The sequence below is a fragment of the Octodon degus genome, unplaced genomic scaffold, assembly GCF_000260255.1.
Source record: "Octodon degus isolate 3935 unplaced genomic scaffold, OctDeg1.0 scaffold00022, whole genome shotgun sequence".
In the NCBI taxonomy this organism is placed as follows: Eukaryota; Metazoa; Chordata; class Mammalia; order Rodentia; family Octodontidae; genus Octodon; species Octodon degus.
Window position 1 is genome coordinate 11,084,155 of NW_004524598.1, and position 18,977 is coordinate 11,103,131.

At 38.2% G+C, this 18,977-nt stretch overlaps 1 protein-coding gene across 4 annotated transcripts in view; it reads left to right on the forward strand.

Moving 5' to 3' along the window:
* The window catches only part of Rars2 (arginyl-tRNA synthetase 2, mitochondrial), a 71,764-nt gene that overhangs the window by 21,175 nt on the left and 31,612 nt on the right, over nt 1-18,977 (forward strand). For all 4 annotated transcript variants that reach the window (XM_004628297.2, XM_023711989.1, XM_023711991.1 and 1 more), the window contains 5 exons: nt 362-464; nt 2,511-2,594; nt 8,054-8,151; nt 16,229-16,284; nt 18,193-18,276. In XM_004628297.2, the coding sequence (XP_004628354.1) occupies nt 362-464; nt 2,511-2,594; nt 8,054-8,151; nt 16,229-16,284; nt 18,193-18,276 (425 nt within the window). The remainder of the gene's footprint in view (nt 1-361; nt 465-2,510; nt 2,595-8,053; nt 8,152-16,228; nt 16,285-18,192; nt 18,277-18,977) is intronic.

Genomic DNA, 18,977 nt, shown 5'->3' on the forward strand with positions numbered 1-18,977 from the left:
AGCTCTGGTCTGGGTTGCCTTGAGTATCTGGGAATGGAACCACCGCTCCCAGGGACTGACTGACTGCTTCGTTTAAGCAGGTACTTAAACAACTGAGCTAATGGGTGGGCCCCCGTTTCTGTTTTAATATTTAGATTTTTGATCCATTTTTAGTTTAGGTCATGGTGATATATATGGGTCTAGTTTTAGTTTTTGGTATCTAGAGAGCCAGTTTTTCCAACACTGTTTACTAAAGATTGCTTTTCAGTTTTGAAAGCATATTGCCTTCTGATAAAACTGTGTTGCTCTGGAGAATGCAGTTTTTGTTACATAGTAATCATTGTAACAATTAACTTTTTCCTATTCCAATGTTTGTCTTTAGAGGGGTAGCTGATTTTCAGCTTGCTGTGGATTCCTTATTGGGAAACAGAAATGACCATTCAAGACCAGATAATCAAGTTCAAGCCAAGAGACTGGCAGAGAAGGTATTTTAACACCTCATTTTACATTATAAGAGGCTTAGCATTTTATTTATTTATTTATTTTGGCGGGAACCTGGGATTGAACTCAGATCCTTGCGTTTGCCAGTCAAGCGCTTATCCTACTGAGCCATCTCCCTGGCTCCAAGACTTAGCATTTTAAAGGAAAAAGTGCTCTGCAGGCTATCTCAGCTACAGTAATGAGTTTAATAATCTTTCTTTGTTCAAAGCATCTTGGAAAAAATCTTTTAAATCCATTTTACCCATGTACACACTAGGGTTAGTGATTTGTCATAGTGTAAGACATTTCTCTAAAGCTGACATTGTTTAGCTTTTTGATTAACTACTTACAGAAAAAGTGTTAGCTAAGTTTACAGATGGAAGCTGGGTAGATTTTAGAATTTAGAAGAACAAGTTTGATAAATTAGAGCAGTGGGTTATAATTTTTCAATGAGTTTCTGATAGCAATGTTCAAGTATTATGAAAATACTAAATGTAAATAGAATCATGATTTCAGACAATAAATGTTTAGTTGATTTGATAAACATTCTGTGTTTTTTTTTGTTTTTTTTTTTTTTGATTTGGTATCTAAAAGAGGAATTAAATGCAAGAAGTGACCATAATTTTTGCTGAATTATCCTCATAAGTGGAAGATATTGAACAAGTCTCTTTTTCTTAAAAATATTCATTATGTTATTATATATGATGCACAGGATCTACAGGGAACTGAAGAATCTGAACAATGAAAGTCACTGTCATAGAACAACGTATTTAAATAAAGAATGAATATGATAAAGGAGCTTTGATTGCTGAGTAGAGACTTCCCATTTTTTTTATTAGTACACATCTGCAATATATAATGATTATAGTGGGGATTTTGTAAATGTGCACAGCAAATTATTATTATTATTATTATTATTTTTTTTTTTTTTTTTTTTTTTTTTTTGCAGTACCAAGGATTGAACTCGGGACCTTTCACTGAGCTATCTCCCTAGCCCTTGCACAGCAAATTTTAATTCTTTTTTGTCCCCATCCCCTCCCTGTTGCTCTCTGTTTTTTCCAGCTCTTGATCTCCTTCCCATTTGAAAAAACTGTTTTCCTTTTTTTCTTCAACTCTTTTAAATTGTTTGTTCTTCCCTCCCCTATACTTTGTACTCCTTCCCATTTGAAAAAAGTTTCCCTATTTCCTAGAATCTGTCCTTTATTTTGTTCTTTATATTTTAGATCTCTAAGAGAAACCATACATTATTGAAATTTGTATGTCTGATTTACTTCACTTAACCTATGGTCTTGAGGTGAAAAGTCATGTCAAGTTTCTGTGAGGAGGTACACCCAAAGTGGAATTAATTCATTTACAATATTTAAGCTCTTCTCTTCCCACTACGTCTACATTCTTAAACACACAGTCTACCCACTCTTCAGTGATGACAGGTACTTCTTTAGTTCCATGAGTTTATATCAGGAGTGTGAGCACCTGGCACATGAAGCAGTGAAGGCCATGTGGAGAAACCACCTGCTGAGGTCCATTTAGTCCAGCTGCTTACTGTAGGCTCTGACAGTGTCATATCCTCTGGCTCTTATGAAAGAAAGGTGAGGTAAAATGGTCATTGTGTGACAGGTAGAAAATTTGAGGTGAGATAAGGCTTTTTTTTTTTTTTTCTGGTTCCTCGAATGCCTTCAGGGAACTTTTGGCCAGCTGGAGAGGTGTGAGGTTCGAACTCCAGCAACCTGAGGCTGACAGCTTTGTGGAAGCAGCCACTTAAAGGCCTGAGCTAGGGCCAGGCCCCCATAAATGGAATAAGGCTTTTTTTTTTTTTTTTTTTTTTTTGAGGTAAGAAAAGATTCTGAATACAAAATGGTATTCTAGTCAGGAAATACTTACCTAAATAAACTGATGGGACTGAAGAGTTGGCTAGGGAAGGGATCCAGCCGCAGTGACTGGAGATGACTTACATGTTGCCATTGTGAGTCCGTTGTCTAGTATTAGAATTTTGTATATTATTAGAGCCATTGTATAGCATACCTGTTTAACATTATTTGGTATCTTTTCAGCTTAAATGTGACACGGTGGTGAGTGAGATTAGCACTGGCCCAGGGACCATAAATTTCAAGATAAACAGAGAGCTGTTAACAAAGGTAAGAACGAGTTGCTGTGGAGCCATTGTGCTTGCCCACTGTTTGTGCCCTCACCAGGCTGACTGTCCCTAGCTCTGGACCTCGTGCCTCCCCTTGCCTCACAGCATTCACACATACTAAGGCTCCTGCCTGAGTGGCTCTGAGTGATAGTTTTCTAATCCTTTTAGTTATGTTTTCTCACAGCCCTGTGTATCTCTCATTTGCACAACTTGTGGTAGTTGCTATTGTATATTCCTTCTATTTTGTTAATGTCACATGCCCTTTAAGCTGCATTTCCCAGTAGGGTTATAGAATCTGTTTTACTCACTGTTGGATCTCCAATTTATAGCCCAGAGCCTTGCCTGTCATAGATGCTAGACAACTATTCGATGAGTGAATAAGTAGACTGTGTATTTAATACAGGAAAAGGATATTGATTTCTACTTCCTGCAGTCTGTTGGAAGCATACAGAAAAAAAACTTAAGAAACAGCTTTTCTTTCAATAACCCAGTAAATATCAAAGCAGAAAAAGGTGGTTGATAGAATAAGCATAAAAAAGTTTAGAGATGGAGAAATCAGGAAGACCTAGAGTATTGATGGCTCCTTTTTTAGAGACAAGTGCCCAAACTGCATCACAAAACCCACTTATTTATCATAAAATGTCAACTCTGCAGTTAAACCCGAATACTGAGATTTTGGTTTAGAAAAAAAAATCCATAATTGAAAACAACACATATACCATAGCTTTAGCACTACTACCCTAGAGAGAGAAATCTTATATACAAATTGCTCTAGTAAGGTCTTATAGAACAGGTAATCCTGTAAGTCTAGTGAATTTTTCAGATCAAATGAAAAAAGTTCAGCCCTTCTTAGGACTCATTCTCTGCTTGAAGCGTAACCATAATGACATTGTAAAGAACTGCCACTCTGGTACCAAGTTTGCATCTGTGAGTAGCACGCAGATAGCTTTCTAGAAAAATTGTAACTGAGTAATATTGGTTAAGAGGGAAAAAAGAAAATACAGTGTGGTCAGATTTTTAAATCAGATTTTTAAATCTTAAAATGCAGACAAAACCCTATTAGATATGTCTTACAATTACCCTGCATGATGGACAGTATCCTTTTACATATATTTTTTGAGAAGTTTACTTTTGTATGCTCTACCAAAAGTGGGGAAAAACAGAGAAAGTAAATCACTCCATTTCTCTCATTCATGAATGGAATTTTGCTCTTAGGCAGCCATGGACTGTGGATACACTCAAGTCTAGGTAGTTTCTGTGAACACATGGAAAGAATGAGTGGTTTAAACACAGCTGTTTCCCAAAGAAATGATGAGGCAAGTAGGCAGCAGTAGCATCCTAAACAGTCCTTTAGGAGCCATATCATTGCAATGATAGAAATAATGCAGGTTAAAAAGATGATGCTGATAGAGAAAGTACCAGTCAATTGGAATATTCATTTGCTAAAACATTCCAAAAGCATATTTTAAAAAAGATTCATTTCTGTTTAAAACTTCTTCTGCATCAGTATTTACGTTGCTGAATACAGTTACATTTCAGCATGCATATTGATAGATAGATGGGCTTCTAGTGTATTCACTTACTGGAATACCAGGAACTCCAGTAGCTCACTGACATTCTGTAGTTAAAAGCTTTCATCTCTTTGCCCACTAATCTGCTTATTATTTGATAAGGATTGTGTTCCTGACAGCTAAAGATTAAATGGTGTGGATGGTAACCTCAAGGAACTTAGAGTCAGATAAAAGCATGAAAAAGTTATAGTGTAAAATATGAGTGTGATAATGTATACTGTGATTGTATTATGATATGTAGAATGCAATCTTAGTGTAAAGAAATGCATACGTAAGTCCATCCTAAGCAGTGAGGACATGACCTTGAATTGGATGAGGAGAAGAATGCACGTGGAAGACGCGGGATCAGGCATTCGAGGCAGAGGGTGCGGCTTGGGCAGGGTACAGTCAGTGAAGAACGTGGCATTGGCTGGAGGTCACATAGCCAAGTGTGGTTTGCACACAGGGTGACACAGCGGAGGATATGAACTTGGATCATTTGAAGTATCTTACATTCTTTTTCTTTTTTTGGCGGAACCAGGGATTGAACTCAGGCCCTTGGCTTATTCTACTGAGCTATCTCCCAGGCCCCAAATTCTTTTTTTTTCCTTTTCTTTTCTTTTTTTTTTTTTTTTTGGTGGTACCAGGGATCAAACTCGGGTCATTGTGCTTGCCAGGCAAGCACTTATTCCACTGAGCTATCTCCCTGGCCCAGTCTTACATTCTTGGCATAGGAGTTTCATCCATGTTTTATACATGCACTAAAAATGTTTATGCATAGAATATGAGTATATATCACAGGAGGCACATGTAATGAATTTTGATAATATAACAAATTTATTTATCTTAATAGTTAGATATTTATTGCAAAAAATACCAGTGCTTCTAACTTGTGATTTATGATTTTAAAATTATGCCTTTCAACAAATTTCCAAATAATAAAAAAGTGGTATGCGTATAATTTTCTCTTCTTTCTTCATTTTTCTTTTTTCTCCTTCCCTCCCCTTCCTCCCTCCATTTCTTCCTTCATATTCTCTGCCTCCCTCTCTCTCTTCCTCCCTCCCTCCTTTCCTTTTTCCCTCCCTTCCTCTTTCTTTTTCTCCTTTCCTTCCTCCTCCTTCTCTCCTTCTCTCCCTTTCTGGTCATAGTAGGAATTGAACCTAAGGCCTTTGCACTGAACTGCATCCCTAGCCTTTTTTTTTTTTTTAATAGAGGTCTCACTAAATTGACCAGGCAGGATTTGAGCTTGAAATCTTCCTGCCTCAATCTCCCAGAATGCTGAGATTACAGGCATGTACCACCTGACCAGTAGTCTTCTAAATTGTGGAGATTCACTGCAGAGATCAGATAGAACATGTACTTGGTTAAACATGAGGGTTTTTTTCTAAGGAACTGCAGATGTAGTGTAGTGGTGGAATGTGTGTGGCGCTCCTGGTTCAGTCCCAGCACCCTCCACCAAAGTAATATAAGAAAAGAGGTATTATTTTGTTGTGACTATTTTTGCAGTGGTGTAATTGGCAGGTAATTTTCTAAAACAAGGAGAGGGAACACCTGTGATGGTATTTGGGAGCAGACATGCACAGGGTTTGACAATTAATTTTGGAGGTTGAGAGAAAGAATTCACGTTAGAAGCTCCTACCTGACTTGGTTAGTTGGCTGAATGGGGGGAAAGTTTGTGGAAATGGAGGAGAATGTAGAAAGAATTGCAGGTGGGGCTGGTGAGATGGCTCAGTGGTCTAAAGCACCTACTTAGAACAAGCTTAGCAAAGCACAGGGACCACGGTTCGATCCCCCAGCACCACATGCCAGCCAGCCCCGCCCCCTGGTGGGCTGAGCTGGCCAAACACACACACACACACACACACAAATAAATAAAAAGTGAAAAAAAAAAATTAAAAAAAAAAAAAAAGAATTGCAGGCATTTTCCATTTATGGTGCCTGACAGACATGGCCAGTCCTCAGCTGAGTATCGATTTGTAGTGCGAGGGAGATTGCTGAGGTAAGCTGTAGTTGTAGGAAGCAGTGTAAGTCACCAGAAGTGTAAAGTAAGAAGCTAGGGCCACAGACGTAGCTCAGCGACACAAGTGAGTGCCTGGCAAGGGCAAGGTCCTGATACCAATAAAACAATGTAAAATAAACTAGAACAAGAACATGGAGTGCAGGAGGAAAGTAAAATGGTGGAAGAGAAAACAATAAAGGATACTGAGAAGCAGAAGTGGTTACCCTGGGGATGGGAGGAAAGAAATATAAGGACAGGTTAGAAAAAAATGGGGAAGGGACTTAGATTTATCTTAAATGCTTATGTTTTTAGTTTTTCAAGGAGAATGTATTTGTAAAAATGTAAGCAATTAAGTGTTCATTTGGAATTTGGTCGTTAAAATATTATTGATTCTGTGAATAGGTTGGTGAAATAGGAAAAGAAGCTAGCTAGCAGTTGGGTTTCACAGGCAACAGGAATCTTTTATTGAAGTGGTTTATTTGTTTGTGCCAGAGAAGTCAGTGAAAAGGGTAATTTGCTAAGAATTCTAACATTGGTATTAGCTTTTAGAGAGTGTCCTGTTTATTCCATACAAAGTGATGGGAAGGGAAAAAAATCTGTATGCCTTAAATTAGTCTGAATACGGTTAGCGTTTACCTCTCTCCACTTACAGTCGTAAACTGATTGGGCCTCTCTTACATGACTGATACTATTCAATGTAATGTCTGTTTCTCTTTGTTTCCTCGTGTAGAATGTGAGTAAACAGAACATTATTTTCTGTATCCTTGAACAAGTACATGTTCTGAACTTTAGTTTTCCATTAAATGGGACATGTTGCCTGTGTTTAAGATTATGTGGAGTAAAGATGACATATAGGAGCGCCTCATCCAGTGCTCTGGTTGCTGCCTTTTATCTGTTGACTATACATTGTTTTACTGCCTGCTGTTCCCTTCTCTCTGTTCCATTTATAATCATTCTAGTCATCTCTTTTTTGTAATAAAATTCTTCACGCAAAATACATTTTTACTACTCAAAATATACTTGGTGAAGCAAAACCAATGTAAGTGTAAATAAAAATTTATCATGTTAATTTCTATATTTTGAAAAATACATGATCACAATTAGCACTAAACAAAGCATGAATTTTGTGAACTATAAAAGTTATGTGTTAGTAACTAAAAATTAACCTAGAGTGTATTTTGGAAGTTTCTTCACAATGTCCTGTGTGTCACATATAGCCAAAACGTTTTTTTTTTTTTTTGGAACCGGGGATTGAACTCAGACCCTTACACTTGCCAGGCAAATGTTTATTCTACTGAGCCATCTCCCTGGCCCCCCAATAGGCTTTTAATTACATGTCTTTCTTTAACTCCTACCATAATTCATGAATTGTTGTCACAAAAGCAGCAATTGCATACATGCACTAGTTAATAGATTTACTATGTGGAATGGGAAAATATTTATCTACATAACTTCATAGCAGTGTGACTGTAATCTCAGTGTTTTATTTTTCCTTGTTTGTAAAAATACTATTCACCTCTGAAGCTGTTGTCAGGATTAAAGGAGCTGGTACATATAAAATGCTTAGCACAATCCTTGGCGTATAGAATGCAGTCAGGAAAGGTAGATGCTCCTTCTGGTTTTGTTAGTATTTACTGTGCAGCCTGTGGCAGTTACTTCCTCTCACTGAGCTTCAGTTTCCTCATCTATAAGTATGTACATCCTTGCTTTCTGTAGGGATGGAGAGTTGAGATTTACTGACTTTTGGGGATCTGTATTGCCTGCTACAGTGCTAGAGGTGGTGCTACTCACAGGTATAAAATTCTAAGCTCCTTGAACTACACTGAATAAGTTAGCAACTTTTAATTCTCAGTGACAAAGTAAGACTATCACAATATTTTGTGATTAAATCCCATTACTTTTATTTTCTAGGCAGTGCTACAACAAGTAATTGAAGATGGCTCAAAATACGGATTAAAAAGTGAACTTTTCTCCGGTCTTCCACAGAAGAAGGTCATTGTAGAATTCAGGTACCTACTCACTTTATGCGTTGAATAATTGAGAGGGCAGGGAGCACAGTGCCCTCATCATTTAGGGTCTTGCTAAATTTTCATCCACTGTCTCTCCCATCTCTTTCCTCCATCTTTTGTTTTGTTTTTTGATTTCTGTTTCTTGAGACAGGGTCTCACTATGTAGTGTAGGCTGGCCTTGAACTCACTGTGAAGCCCATGCTGGCCTTGAACTCAGCAGTTCTCTTCAGCCTCCTGATTGCTGGAATTGCACACCTTGTCCCTTTCTCCATATGTTGATCTCCTTCACATATTTTGCTAATTAGAATTTGAGGTTCTCCTAAGAGAAACTATACAGTATTTAAGTTTGTGTGTCTGATTTCTTTCATCGAATTATGGTCTCAGGTATAACCGTTTTCCACACGTGATTCAAGGCAATCTTCCTTACGGCAGATTGGTACTCTTGTGTGTTGATACTGCGTTTTATATGTCCATTCATTTGTTCATGGATGTGCCGGCAGCTGCTTTCCATATTTAGTTATTAGGAAAATTGTTCTAAAGAAAGAAAGAAAGAAACAAAAACAGTAACATAAAAGAACATTGTGGGGGCCGGAGAGATGGCTCAGTGGAATAAGTGCTTCCCTGGGCAAGCACAAGGGCCTGAGTTCAATCCCTGGTTCTGTCCCCCCCCAAAAAATTTTTTTTTGCTGCTATAAACATAGATGCGCATGTATCACTGTATATAATGTCTCTAACTCTTCCAGGAAGACACCTGAAGAGGAACAGCTGCATCAAGTGGAATTGCTGTTTTTAGTTTTTAAAAGAATCTTCATACTGGTTTCCATACTGGATGTAATAGCTTATATTCCTTCCAGCAGTGTAGAAGTGTTCCCTTTTCCCTGAAGCCTTGCCAACATTTGTTATTATTTGCTTTCTGGATGCTGACCCTTCTCTGTGTGGTAAGCTGGAACTAGTATCATGTCGATTCAGAAAGAGTCCAACCAGAAGAGTTACAGACCAATCTCTCTACTAAACACAGATGCAAAGATCCTCAAAAAAGATACAGATAGTAGGTATGGTGGTGCACGCCTGTAATCCCAGCACTCAGAGGCTGAGACAAGAGGATGTTGTGAGTTCGAGGCCAGCCTAGGCTAAATAGTAAGTGTAAGACTCACCTGAATTATATAGAGTGAGATTGTGTGTCAAGAAGAAAAGTAAATAAATTTCTAAAAAAATAAAAAGATACTGGCAAACAGGATGCAACAAATCATCAAAAAAGATCATACACCATGACCAAGTAGACTTCATCCTAGGGATACAAGGACGGTTCAGCATATGCAAATCAATAAATGTAATAACTCACATAAATAGAAGCAAGAATACAAATCATGTAATATCAATAGATACAAAAAAAGCCTTTGACCAAATTCATCCATTTATGACTAAAAACCCTGGAGAAAATATGTATAGAAGAATCCTGTCTCAATCTGATAAAAGCCATTTATGCCAAACCTACCGCCAGCATCATATTAAATGCGGGGAAACTGAAAGCTTTCCGTCTTAAGTCAGGAATAAGAGAAAGCTGCCCACTAACACTACTCTTCAACACTGTACTTGATATGTTCAAGAGGAAAAAAATAAAATTTTGAACCATTTAGCTCATTTCTTGAAGAAAAAAAAAAGCATAGTGATTTTTTTTTCTCTTTTTAAAATAAGTATCAGACAATTATTCTTTTGGAAGACCTAGTTACTCATTTTAGAAGACACACAGGACACAGGATTATAGCTACTCTGATATATTAAGAATTTTTAAATGATCAGAGAACAAAGCCTTACACTATTGTAGCATTTTTTTTTTCTTTTTTTGGGGGGTAACTGGGGATTGAACTCAGGCCCTTGAGCTTGCCAGGGAAGCGCTTATTCCACTGAGCCATCTTCCCGGCCCTGTAGCATATTTTTTAAAATATTTTTATTGAGAAACAAATAGCAATGAGACAGTTTCACAACTGATTACTAGTACATTTTCAATAATTAATACATTGCATATTGTTGTCTTAGTGGTTATTCATTGTACAAGATGCAGACCTGATATCCTGTCTCAATTGTAGCATGTTTTAAAGGTTAACAAAAAAAGAGCTTGAGGTTTTAATAAGTTTTGAAATAACCTCTGTATACCTTTGTAAATTTCTATCAGTAACACCTTCTAATATTTGGACTGTTTGGAAATAAGCTATAAATAACATTAAGAACTCCTTCCTAGTATGGCTGATAGGTTGACAGTACAAAAAAAAAAAAAAAAAAACTTTTTACATATTACATTTGTCTTCCTAAAAGATGAAGAAGCATCTTTTTGGGGGACCTCGTGCTTGCCAGGCAGACACTTGTGCCACTAAGCTATCTCATTGGTCACAAGAGGAAGAGTCTTAATGAAGTGCTTTTCTATACTGTAAGATAGGGCTTGGAAAATCATTTTGCTTTCTTACATATATATTTCCATGGTGGTTTGTTGGTTTATTTATGTATTTATTTTATGTATTTTGTACAGGATCTCACTATGCAGCTCGGAATTGTAGTGATTGTAGGTATGCACCACCATACCTGGACTCAGTGACTGGCTTAGTGCACCCAGGGCTGCATAGGATGCTGGGGATCGAACCCTGGTCCCATCACTTGCCAGGCAGGCACTACTTAGACTGCTTAACTATTTCATTGGCCCTTATGGTGGATTTTTAAAAATTGATACAGGAAACCTTTTATATTCACTCCCTCATTGAACTTTATAATAACTTTTAGATTTAGTTATGATTACCAACTTAGATGATCAGTGAAAGAATGGCTTGTTCATATCCCACGTGTGCTCTGTGCTACTTGGTCTTGTTCCTAAAAAAAGGCAGACTAGCACTCAGACTTAGTAGATTATGAGAAAGATTGATGGCTGAGTAAATTTCCCCTACTGTGGAAACATATGAGAGACTCTTTTATTGTCAGTGCAACACAATCACATTAAAATTTAAATTTAAGGGCCAGAGATTTAGCTCAGTGGCAAGTGTGAGTTTGATTCCTGATACACCCCCCCCAATTTTAAATTTAAACATTTGTTGATGACAGAGTATAGGGACTTCATGTTGTCCTCATTCTAGTGAGGCACTAAATGAATCCTATCCTCTTAAGAAAGTTGCCTGTTGACCTAGTGATCTAGAACACGTTACAAAGCTTAGTACAAAGATGGGCATTCTTCAGCCACTGGACAATATGTAGTCTGTCACCTGTTTTTGTGAATAAAGTTTTAATAGAACGCAGTCGTGTACATTTGTTTGTATGTTGTCTACAGTAGCTGTTCTCATACTATGGTGGCATTTTATTTTTTTTATTTTTATTTTTGGCGGAACCAGGGATTGAACTCAGGTCCGTGCACTTGCCAGGGAAGCACTTATTCCACTGAGCCATCTCCCTGGCCCCAAAAATGGAATAAGGATTTTTTTTTTTTTTTTTCTCTGAATGCCCTCAGGGGTGGTTTGGCTGGCTGGAGTGTTCTGGGGATCGAACTACAGCAACCTGAGCTGAAAGCTTTGCCGAAGCAGCCACTTAAAGAACTGAGCTAGGGCCAGGCCCCTTATGGTGGCATTTTAGCACAATAAAACTAAATTGAACTGTGTAGAGATAGACCAGATGGCTCAAAACCCTATTACAATATTTCCTGTCGGCTTAAGAGACAGTTTGCCAGATCCTGATTAGTTCCGTACAACAACCCCATGGTATAGGGTCAGAAATCATTATGTATTGCAAACATGTACTAGTAAAAAAAATTTTTACAGCAACAACTATTTTTATGCACATGAACCATAGGGCAGGCAGTGGGACTGGAGATTGGTCATTTGGGTCTACTTAACAGTTCTTATGCTGGCCTGAGACCTCCTTATGTAACTCTGGTGTTCTGCAGCCTTTACTGGGGCTACAAATCTGGTGACTCTTCGGCTCGGCTGGCCATGCTTCTTGCTCCATGCAGTCTGTCTAAGAGGGCAGCCAGATCTTCACAAGCTGCTCAGAGCTCCAAAATAGTGAAAGCATCTAGTCTTGGAACAGGTCTAATGTTACCTTTGTCACTTTGCTATCAAAGCGAGTCACAAAATCACCCCAGGTTCACTCTTTATGGTAAAACTGGCCAAAAAAACGTGTAACCATCTGTAGTTCATTCCTGTCTTTGAATTGGCGAAGGGCCCTTGTTTCATTCTCTGGGAGGCAGTACAGCATCTGCTACCACGCTGCTTTTATCCTTGCGATAATGTCACTGTAAGTTTTTCAAAGCTGGAAAAGTCATCTGTACTCAGTTCTTGACACTCCATATTTTTATCTCACCTTTACTATACTTTCACCCTAACTGAGCTCTCGAAATACCAAGACTTCAGTCTTTCATCCTTCATTGGCTTTTTTCCTTTAAATTTTTTCCTCTATAACACCCCCACCCCCATCTCTACCCCTACTCCCGTATGCCTATTAGGCCATATCTGAAGACTGTTGAGATAGCTTAGCAGACTAAGCACCTGCTTAGGCAAGCGCAGGGTCCAGGATTCAATTCCCAGCACCACAGACTGCACCGGCCATGCCCCCAGGCACACTGAGCTGGCCACTGAGGCCAGGCATGGTGGCGCATGCCTGTGATCCTAGTGCTGGGGAGGCTGAAAATGGAAGGATCACTAAGGGTCCAATCTGCATGTGGTGAGACTCTGTACCAGGTACAAAAAATAAGCAATGTGGGCTGGGGAGACAGCTCAGTAGAATAAGCGCTCGTCTGGCAAGTGCAGGATCCCGAGTTCAATCCCCGGTACCGCCCAAACAAAACAAAAAAAGCAATGTGTGATTGCACATGCTTGTAATTCTAGCTGCTCAGGAGGCTGAAGCAAGAGGATCTCAAGTTTTAGGCCAGCCTGAGCGACGCAGTGCAGTGAGGCTTCGTCTCAAAACACGAGTAGGGGTTGGGATTGTAGTTAAGTGGAGAGCATTTGTTTAGAATATGTGAGATGTTGGATTCAATCCTTAGTACTGTACACGTACATACACAATCCTCAAGGAGTGTCTAAAAATTACTTGTATGCTTTGGGTTTCTGTGTACTACTTTGTTGATGGGATTGTCCCTCTGTTTTTTCTAAAGCAGTTAAGGAAGGCTGGAGCTCACTTGAGCATGTGAACTCCAGAGAAGGCAGAGCCTGTGTCAGCAGCTAGCACGCCTCTGTGACAGTTCTCTTCCAGCATTGCTGGGGGTCTTGCTCCTCTCTCCTCAGTTTTCTGGATGCTGCAGTGCTTTCTTACTCATTTTTTTTTTTTTTTTTTTCTTTCCGGAACTGGGGATTGAACTCAGATCCTTGCGTTTGCCAGTCAAGCGCTTATCCTACTGAGCCATCTCCCCGGCCCCTGCAGTGCTTTCTTACCATTGTAATTTCAAAGTAGAGACAGTCGGTGGGGGAAGTATCTGGTTGATAGAAAACATTGTTCTTGAATTTCTTTTGAAAGAAAGAAGTAGATGAGTTACAGCTCACCTGGCAAGCATAAGGTCCTCAGTTTGATTCCCAGTACCCTCCCCACCCCACACCCCCCAAAAAAGAAAAATAGGTACAAGAGAATTTTTAAAACATAAACTAGTCAAACAGAGCAGACAACTTTCCCCTAAAAAAAAAAAGCACAATATATAATCACTGTCTTCAAAACTATTTCCCTCTAAATTAAGCTGATGATACTACTGGATTAAATAAATTGCCCAGGTTTGTAGTGTGAACTCTGATTCTAAACCTGTGTCCTTTTACTGCTTCTCTTGACAGTATGGATTCTCATGTGTAGCTTTGACAGGCCCAGGGCAGTGTGATGAAGTATCAGGGTAGGCACTACTCGTGATGAACTGGGCACAAGCCTTGCAAGTATTACCTCTTTCCTCTCTGATGTTACCCTTTCCTCTTCGCTCGTGCTTCCTTTCCATTTGATTTGTTCATTTTTTCTAGTTTCTTTTTTTTACATTTTCTAGTTTATTAAAGGAGATTATTGATTTGAAACCTTCCTTTTTTTCCCCTAACATAAGCATTTCATGCCATAGAGTTTTCTGCTTTGGCCGTATCATGCAAGTGCAGGAGGAAGGCAGGAACGTGGTGTACTCCAAGCACTCAGCTTGGTTGCTGTCATTCTCTCAGAGGTTATAGTCCTTTACTTCCGGTTGTCCAGTTTTATTCTCTTTTGGTTTGAAATGAAAGATTCCCAATTTTTTTAAGCCTATACAAGAATATATACCTCACTTGTAAATAACACTTGAATGGACAGCTGTGTCGTTTCATAATCCCACAATTATTTTTACTTACCTGTAGGATCAAGTTTTTCAATTATATTACTCTTTAAAATGGTATGTAACAAGATAATAGAGACAAAGCCAAAATTTAAGCTCAAATTTTCATTTTTGACCACCTATGTTCAAATTGAGAGAGAGAGAGAGAGAGAGAGAGAGAGAGAGTGTGTGTGTGTGTGTATTTTTTTTTTTTTTTTTTAAATTGGGAATCAAACTCAAGACCTCACACTTGGCCAGCAGGCACTGTGCCACTGAGCTGTATCCCCAGCCCTGATTTATATTTTTTAATACTGAAACTTTAATGAGGTTTTCAAGCATACATATAACAGAGAATACTTATGAGTATTACTTGAGTTAATGCACATAAAGAGCTTTAGAAGCATTTGATACAATTAAGTGGTTTGATTATAACTTCTTGAGTGCATACAAGGCTGATAAATCCAATGATTAAGAATTTGGAGTGGGAGGCTGGGGAGATGGCTCAGCAGAATAAGCACTTCCCTGGCAAGCACAAGGGCCTGAGTTCAATCCTCGGTTCCACCAAAAGAAAAAAAGAATTTGGAGTGGTAGGGGAGGGAAGATAGCTCAGTGGCATAAGTGCCAGCCTGGAAAGCATAAGGTCCTGAGTTCGATCCTCAGTATAAAAGAAAAAAAAATTTTTTTTGGAGGGTAAATCAGGACTCTAGTTATTCTGGGAGGGTTTTTTTTTTTCATAATTTTATTGATAAACAAATAGCAATGAGACAGTTTCAAATCAAATCGCTAGGACAGTTTCAATAATTAACACACTGCATACATTCTTCTTAGTGGTTAATTGCTATACAAGATGCGGACTTGAGATCCTATTTACAAACACCATTAGAACAAATCATTCTATTCATTAAGAGAATGTAACTATATATCTATCCTAACCACTTTGAGTACACAGATACAAAATGGACATTCATCTGTATACCCCATTTTTTCTAAGTTCCGTTATTGAATATTATAGGTGTGTAAACTCAGCAAAATATTCTAAAAGAGTCCAGTAGCCCATAATAGCATTGGGTCTTCTGTTTAACTGGCAATGTCAGAAATTGTTGACCTGAGTCCCTCTGGGAGGGTTTTTTGTTGTTGCTTTTTTTTTTTTGGCAGAACCAAGGATTGAACTCAGACGCTTGTGCTTGCCAGGGAAACACTTATTCCACTGAGCCATCTCCCTGGCCCCTTCTAGGAGGTTTTATGCATAAATGTTTTTCTATTTTTCAGTTATTTATTTATTTTTTGGTTCAGGGATTGAACTCAGGACCTTGTGTTTGCCAGGCAGGTGCTTATGCTAGTGAGCTATCTCCCAGGCCCCAATTTTAATTTCTGATACAGTATTTACTGACTTATAACAAGTAAGAACAAAATGTCTGTGGCTTCCTTCAGTTCTCTTTAAGAGGATAAAGACTAGGAGTGGGGGCACCAAGCGTCATTCTCAAATGCAATTTTCAGCATTGATTTTGTCCAGAAGAATATCTCTGAATTTCTTTATCTTTTTACTCAGTCCTTAAGTATATCTGCTTCGTTTGTATGACAATTCTCTGTAGAACATTACTTCACGAATCACAGGATCAATCTCATGAAAAGGATTCTGAATTCTGACATATCTTTACTTTAAATTTCTTTTATCTTTGCCCTAAGTTGCCAACGGTCGTAGTTCCTCATTGTGTAAACCTATGGATGCATGATCAAGCTCGTTCTCAGAACTCGTGTTTTTAGAGTAAAAATAACTTTTGCAATTTCTTGCAGTTCACCTAATGTTGCCAAAAAATTTCATGTTGGACATCTGCGTTCTACTATCATAGGTAAATGTTTCTTTTCATGGTCAATGCTTAAACGTGCCTTTGGGAATAGTGTAGGATAAAAGGTGTCATAGTTAAGTGCTAAAGTAATAAAAGGGTAGAAGAAAAACACAAAGAGGCTTAGGTTGATATGAGACTCATGCTAATTGAATATGACATGAAATGAGAAAACTTGCTGTAAAATTTAAAGATGAAATTTCAGAAACAAATACTAATTCAGTAATATTTTAACTGGTTTGGTTTTAACTTTCTGGAAGAACTGATACAGTAAAAGCCATGTGGGGATGATAGCAACTCTGAGTTGCTTTTTGCCTCAACCTGCACCTGCACAGGTCCTGAGAGGGGGCTATGGGTGGTTAAGGTGAAACAAGACACGTAAAAGGAGAGCTGGGACCAGCGGGAGCCTGACCTCTAGAGAGCAGCAACAAAGTCCCAAATCCAGTGTCTTTATGTATACAAAGTAAAAAAGGGGAGAAAGCAGTATGAGCAAGAGCATTTTGCTGAGAACACGGAAAGCGAGACATTTTCAACCAGGAAGAACACCAAGGCTAGACACCTGTCAGTAAGCACCTGAGCTAGAGACCAGCTTGTTTATACGGTCTGCCTCTGGCATTCCATGTCCGTGGGACCTGCTTTGCTCTGGGTCTCAGGGAATTTGCTGACCTCCGGCTCAGCACAGCTCAACCTTTCCCCACAGGTTTTTTCCTATTCCTATATTTTACATTAAAAAGGAATCTCAGTCTCAATAATATAAGAACAGTAATCTTTAAGACTGGATATCAAAATAAGGCCATTCTACTAAAGAGAGATTATACTACTTCATAGCTATGAGATTTCTGTGCTTAAAACACTTAAAATATTCAGTTATTTAAAACATTGCATTTTGCAGCAGTCCAATTTATTTATTTTTAATGTATTTAGTACAGGGTCTACTGGCTCTCACTACGTAGATCAGACTTGTAGTGATCCTCCTGTTTATACCCTCCCAAGTGCTGGGATCATAGATGCATGCCACCACGCCCAGTCTCAATCTCCTTCTCAGCGTGCCCTGTGGTGGGGCTGGCATGGCAGGCTCAGGATCAAAGCCTGGCCCCTGTGTCTGCCTAAGCAGGCACTTAACTCCACTGAGCTATTTGGCTGGCCTTGTTACAAAGTTCTTGGGGAGTGTTTTAAGAGGAAATGATAAGACAGTGAAAAAGAATATATAATATGTATTGTATAGGAAAAGTCACATGAGTAAGTTAAAGTCCAGGAGTGGTAAATGGTAGGTAGGGCACTATAAAGTTGTTTGGATAGTCATTAAAGAACATGGATTGGGAAGAGATAGTGTTTATTGAATATTACTTATGCAGTGTTTTACTTTTTTAATGTCACAATAGCCCAGATTGTTAAGTACTATTAACTTTGGTGAAGAAATTCGGATATCAAAGGTAACTTTTCTAAGATCACACGAATAGTAGGTATTCTGACCAGGATGTGACATTAGTCTTAATTCCAAAAGACTAGTTCAGAGATTTAATTGATTTTGGAGGTAACAAGGTGCTAAGCAAAGGGTGTATAGTCTGAGTAGCAGCTGAAGGTATTTCCTATTGCTGAGACTGTATTGATTTGGAGCTTATAGAAATACAAAAGCTCAGGCACACCCCAAAACTATGTAGTGGTAATTTCTTATTAGTTAATAAGATTCATTTATAATCTGTCCTTGGAATGGCCTATAAATAAAATGCATTCTCTAATATTGCTGAAAAGTTTGTCTATGACATAGGTGAAAAATCAGTGAATATTTTACTTTTTTAAAAAATTGAGTTAGTAAATTTTGTGAATTTTTTATGTTGTTTTTGTACTAGAGAAACACATGATTCTTAAGCCAAAATGAATAACAAATGTAAAGTATATTTTATTGATTACTAGGAAATTTTATAGCCAATCTCAAAGAAGCCTTAGGACATCAAGTAACAAGAATAAATTACCTTGGTGATTGGGGCATGCAATTTGGTGAGTACATTTGAGATTTTTTTTCATTTCATTGTGAAGTTTAATTTTTTTTATGTCATGTCACTTGATTATCTGAAGAAAGTATAGACAAATCCCATTGGGTAAAATAGTGTGCCCTGTGTTTCTTTGTTTTGTTTTGTTTTTTTCATTTTGTTTTGTTTGTGTTGCTGCAGATTAAATCTAGAACCTCTTGTATTCACAACACATACTGTACAGTTGAGCTGCATCATCAGCTTGTAATGTTATTTATTAAGAGTAATTCTCAGCACAGTTTTGGAAAAGAAATGTCACACCTTCAGGACAACATTGTAAACACATTAACATATACACAGTTATTTTAATGAAGAAAATAGTATGAATAGAAGTAACTCTAGTTATATGCACCTTTATGAACTATATCCTTGCCACTTAAAAATAAAATTTTTAGAAGATATTTCTGTTTTCTTTTATATTACCTTGCTGTTTTTTAATCTAGTTCATTCTAGTCTCCCTGGGCCACCCCCCTTGGAATAGGATTTGTTATCCTATTACGGATGAATGGCTCAGAGGAGAAACAAATTATACTTCAACTTCCCCCTTAACTGTACAGTGACAGTGGATAGGGTCAGAAAGAAAGGGGCCAGGGAGATGGCTCAGTGGAATAAGTGCTTCCCTGGCAAGCACAAAGGTCTGAGTTCAATCCCTGGTTCCACAAAAAAAAA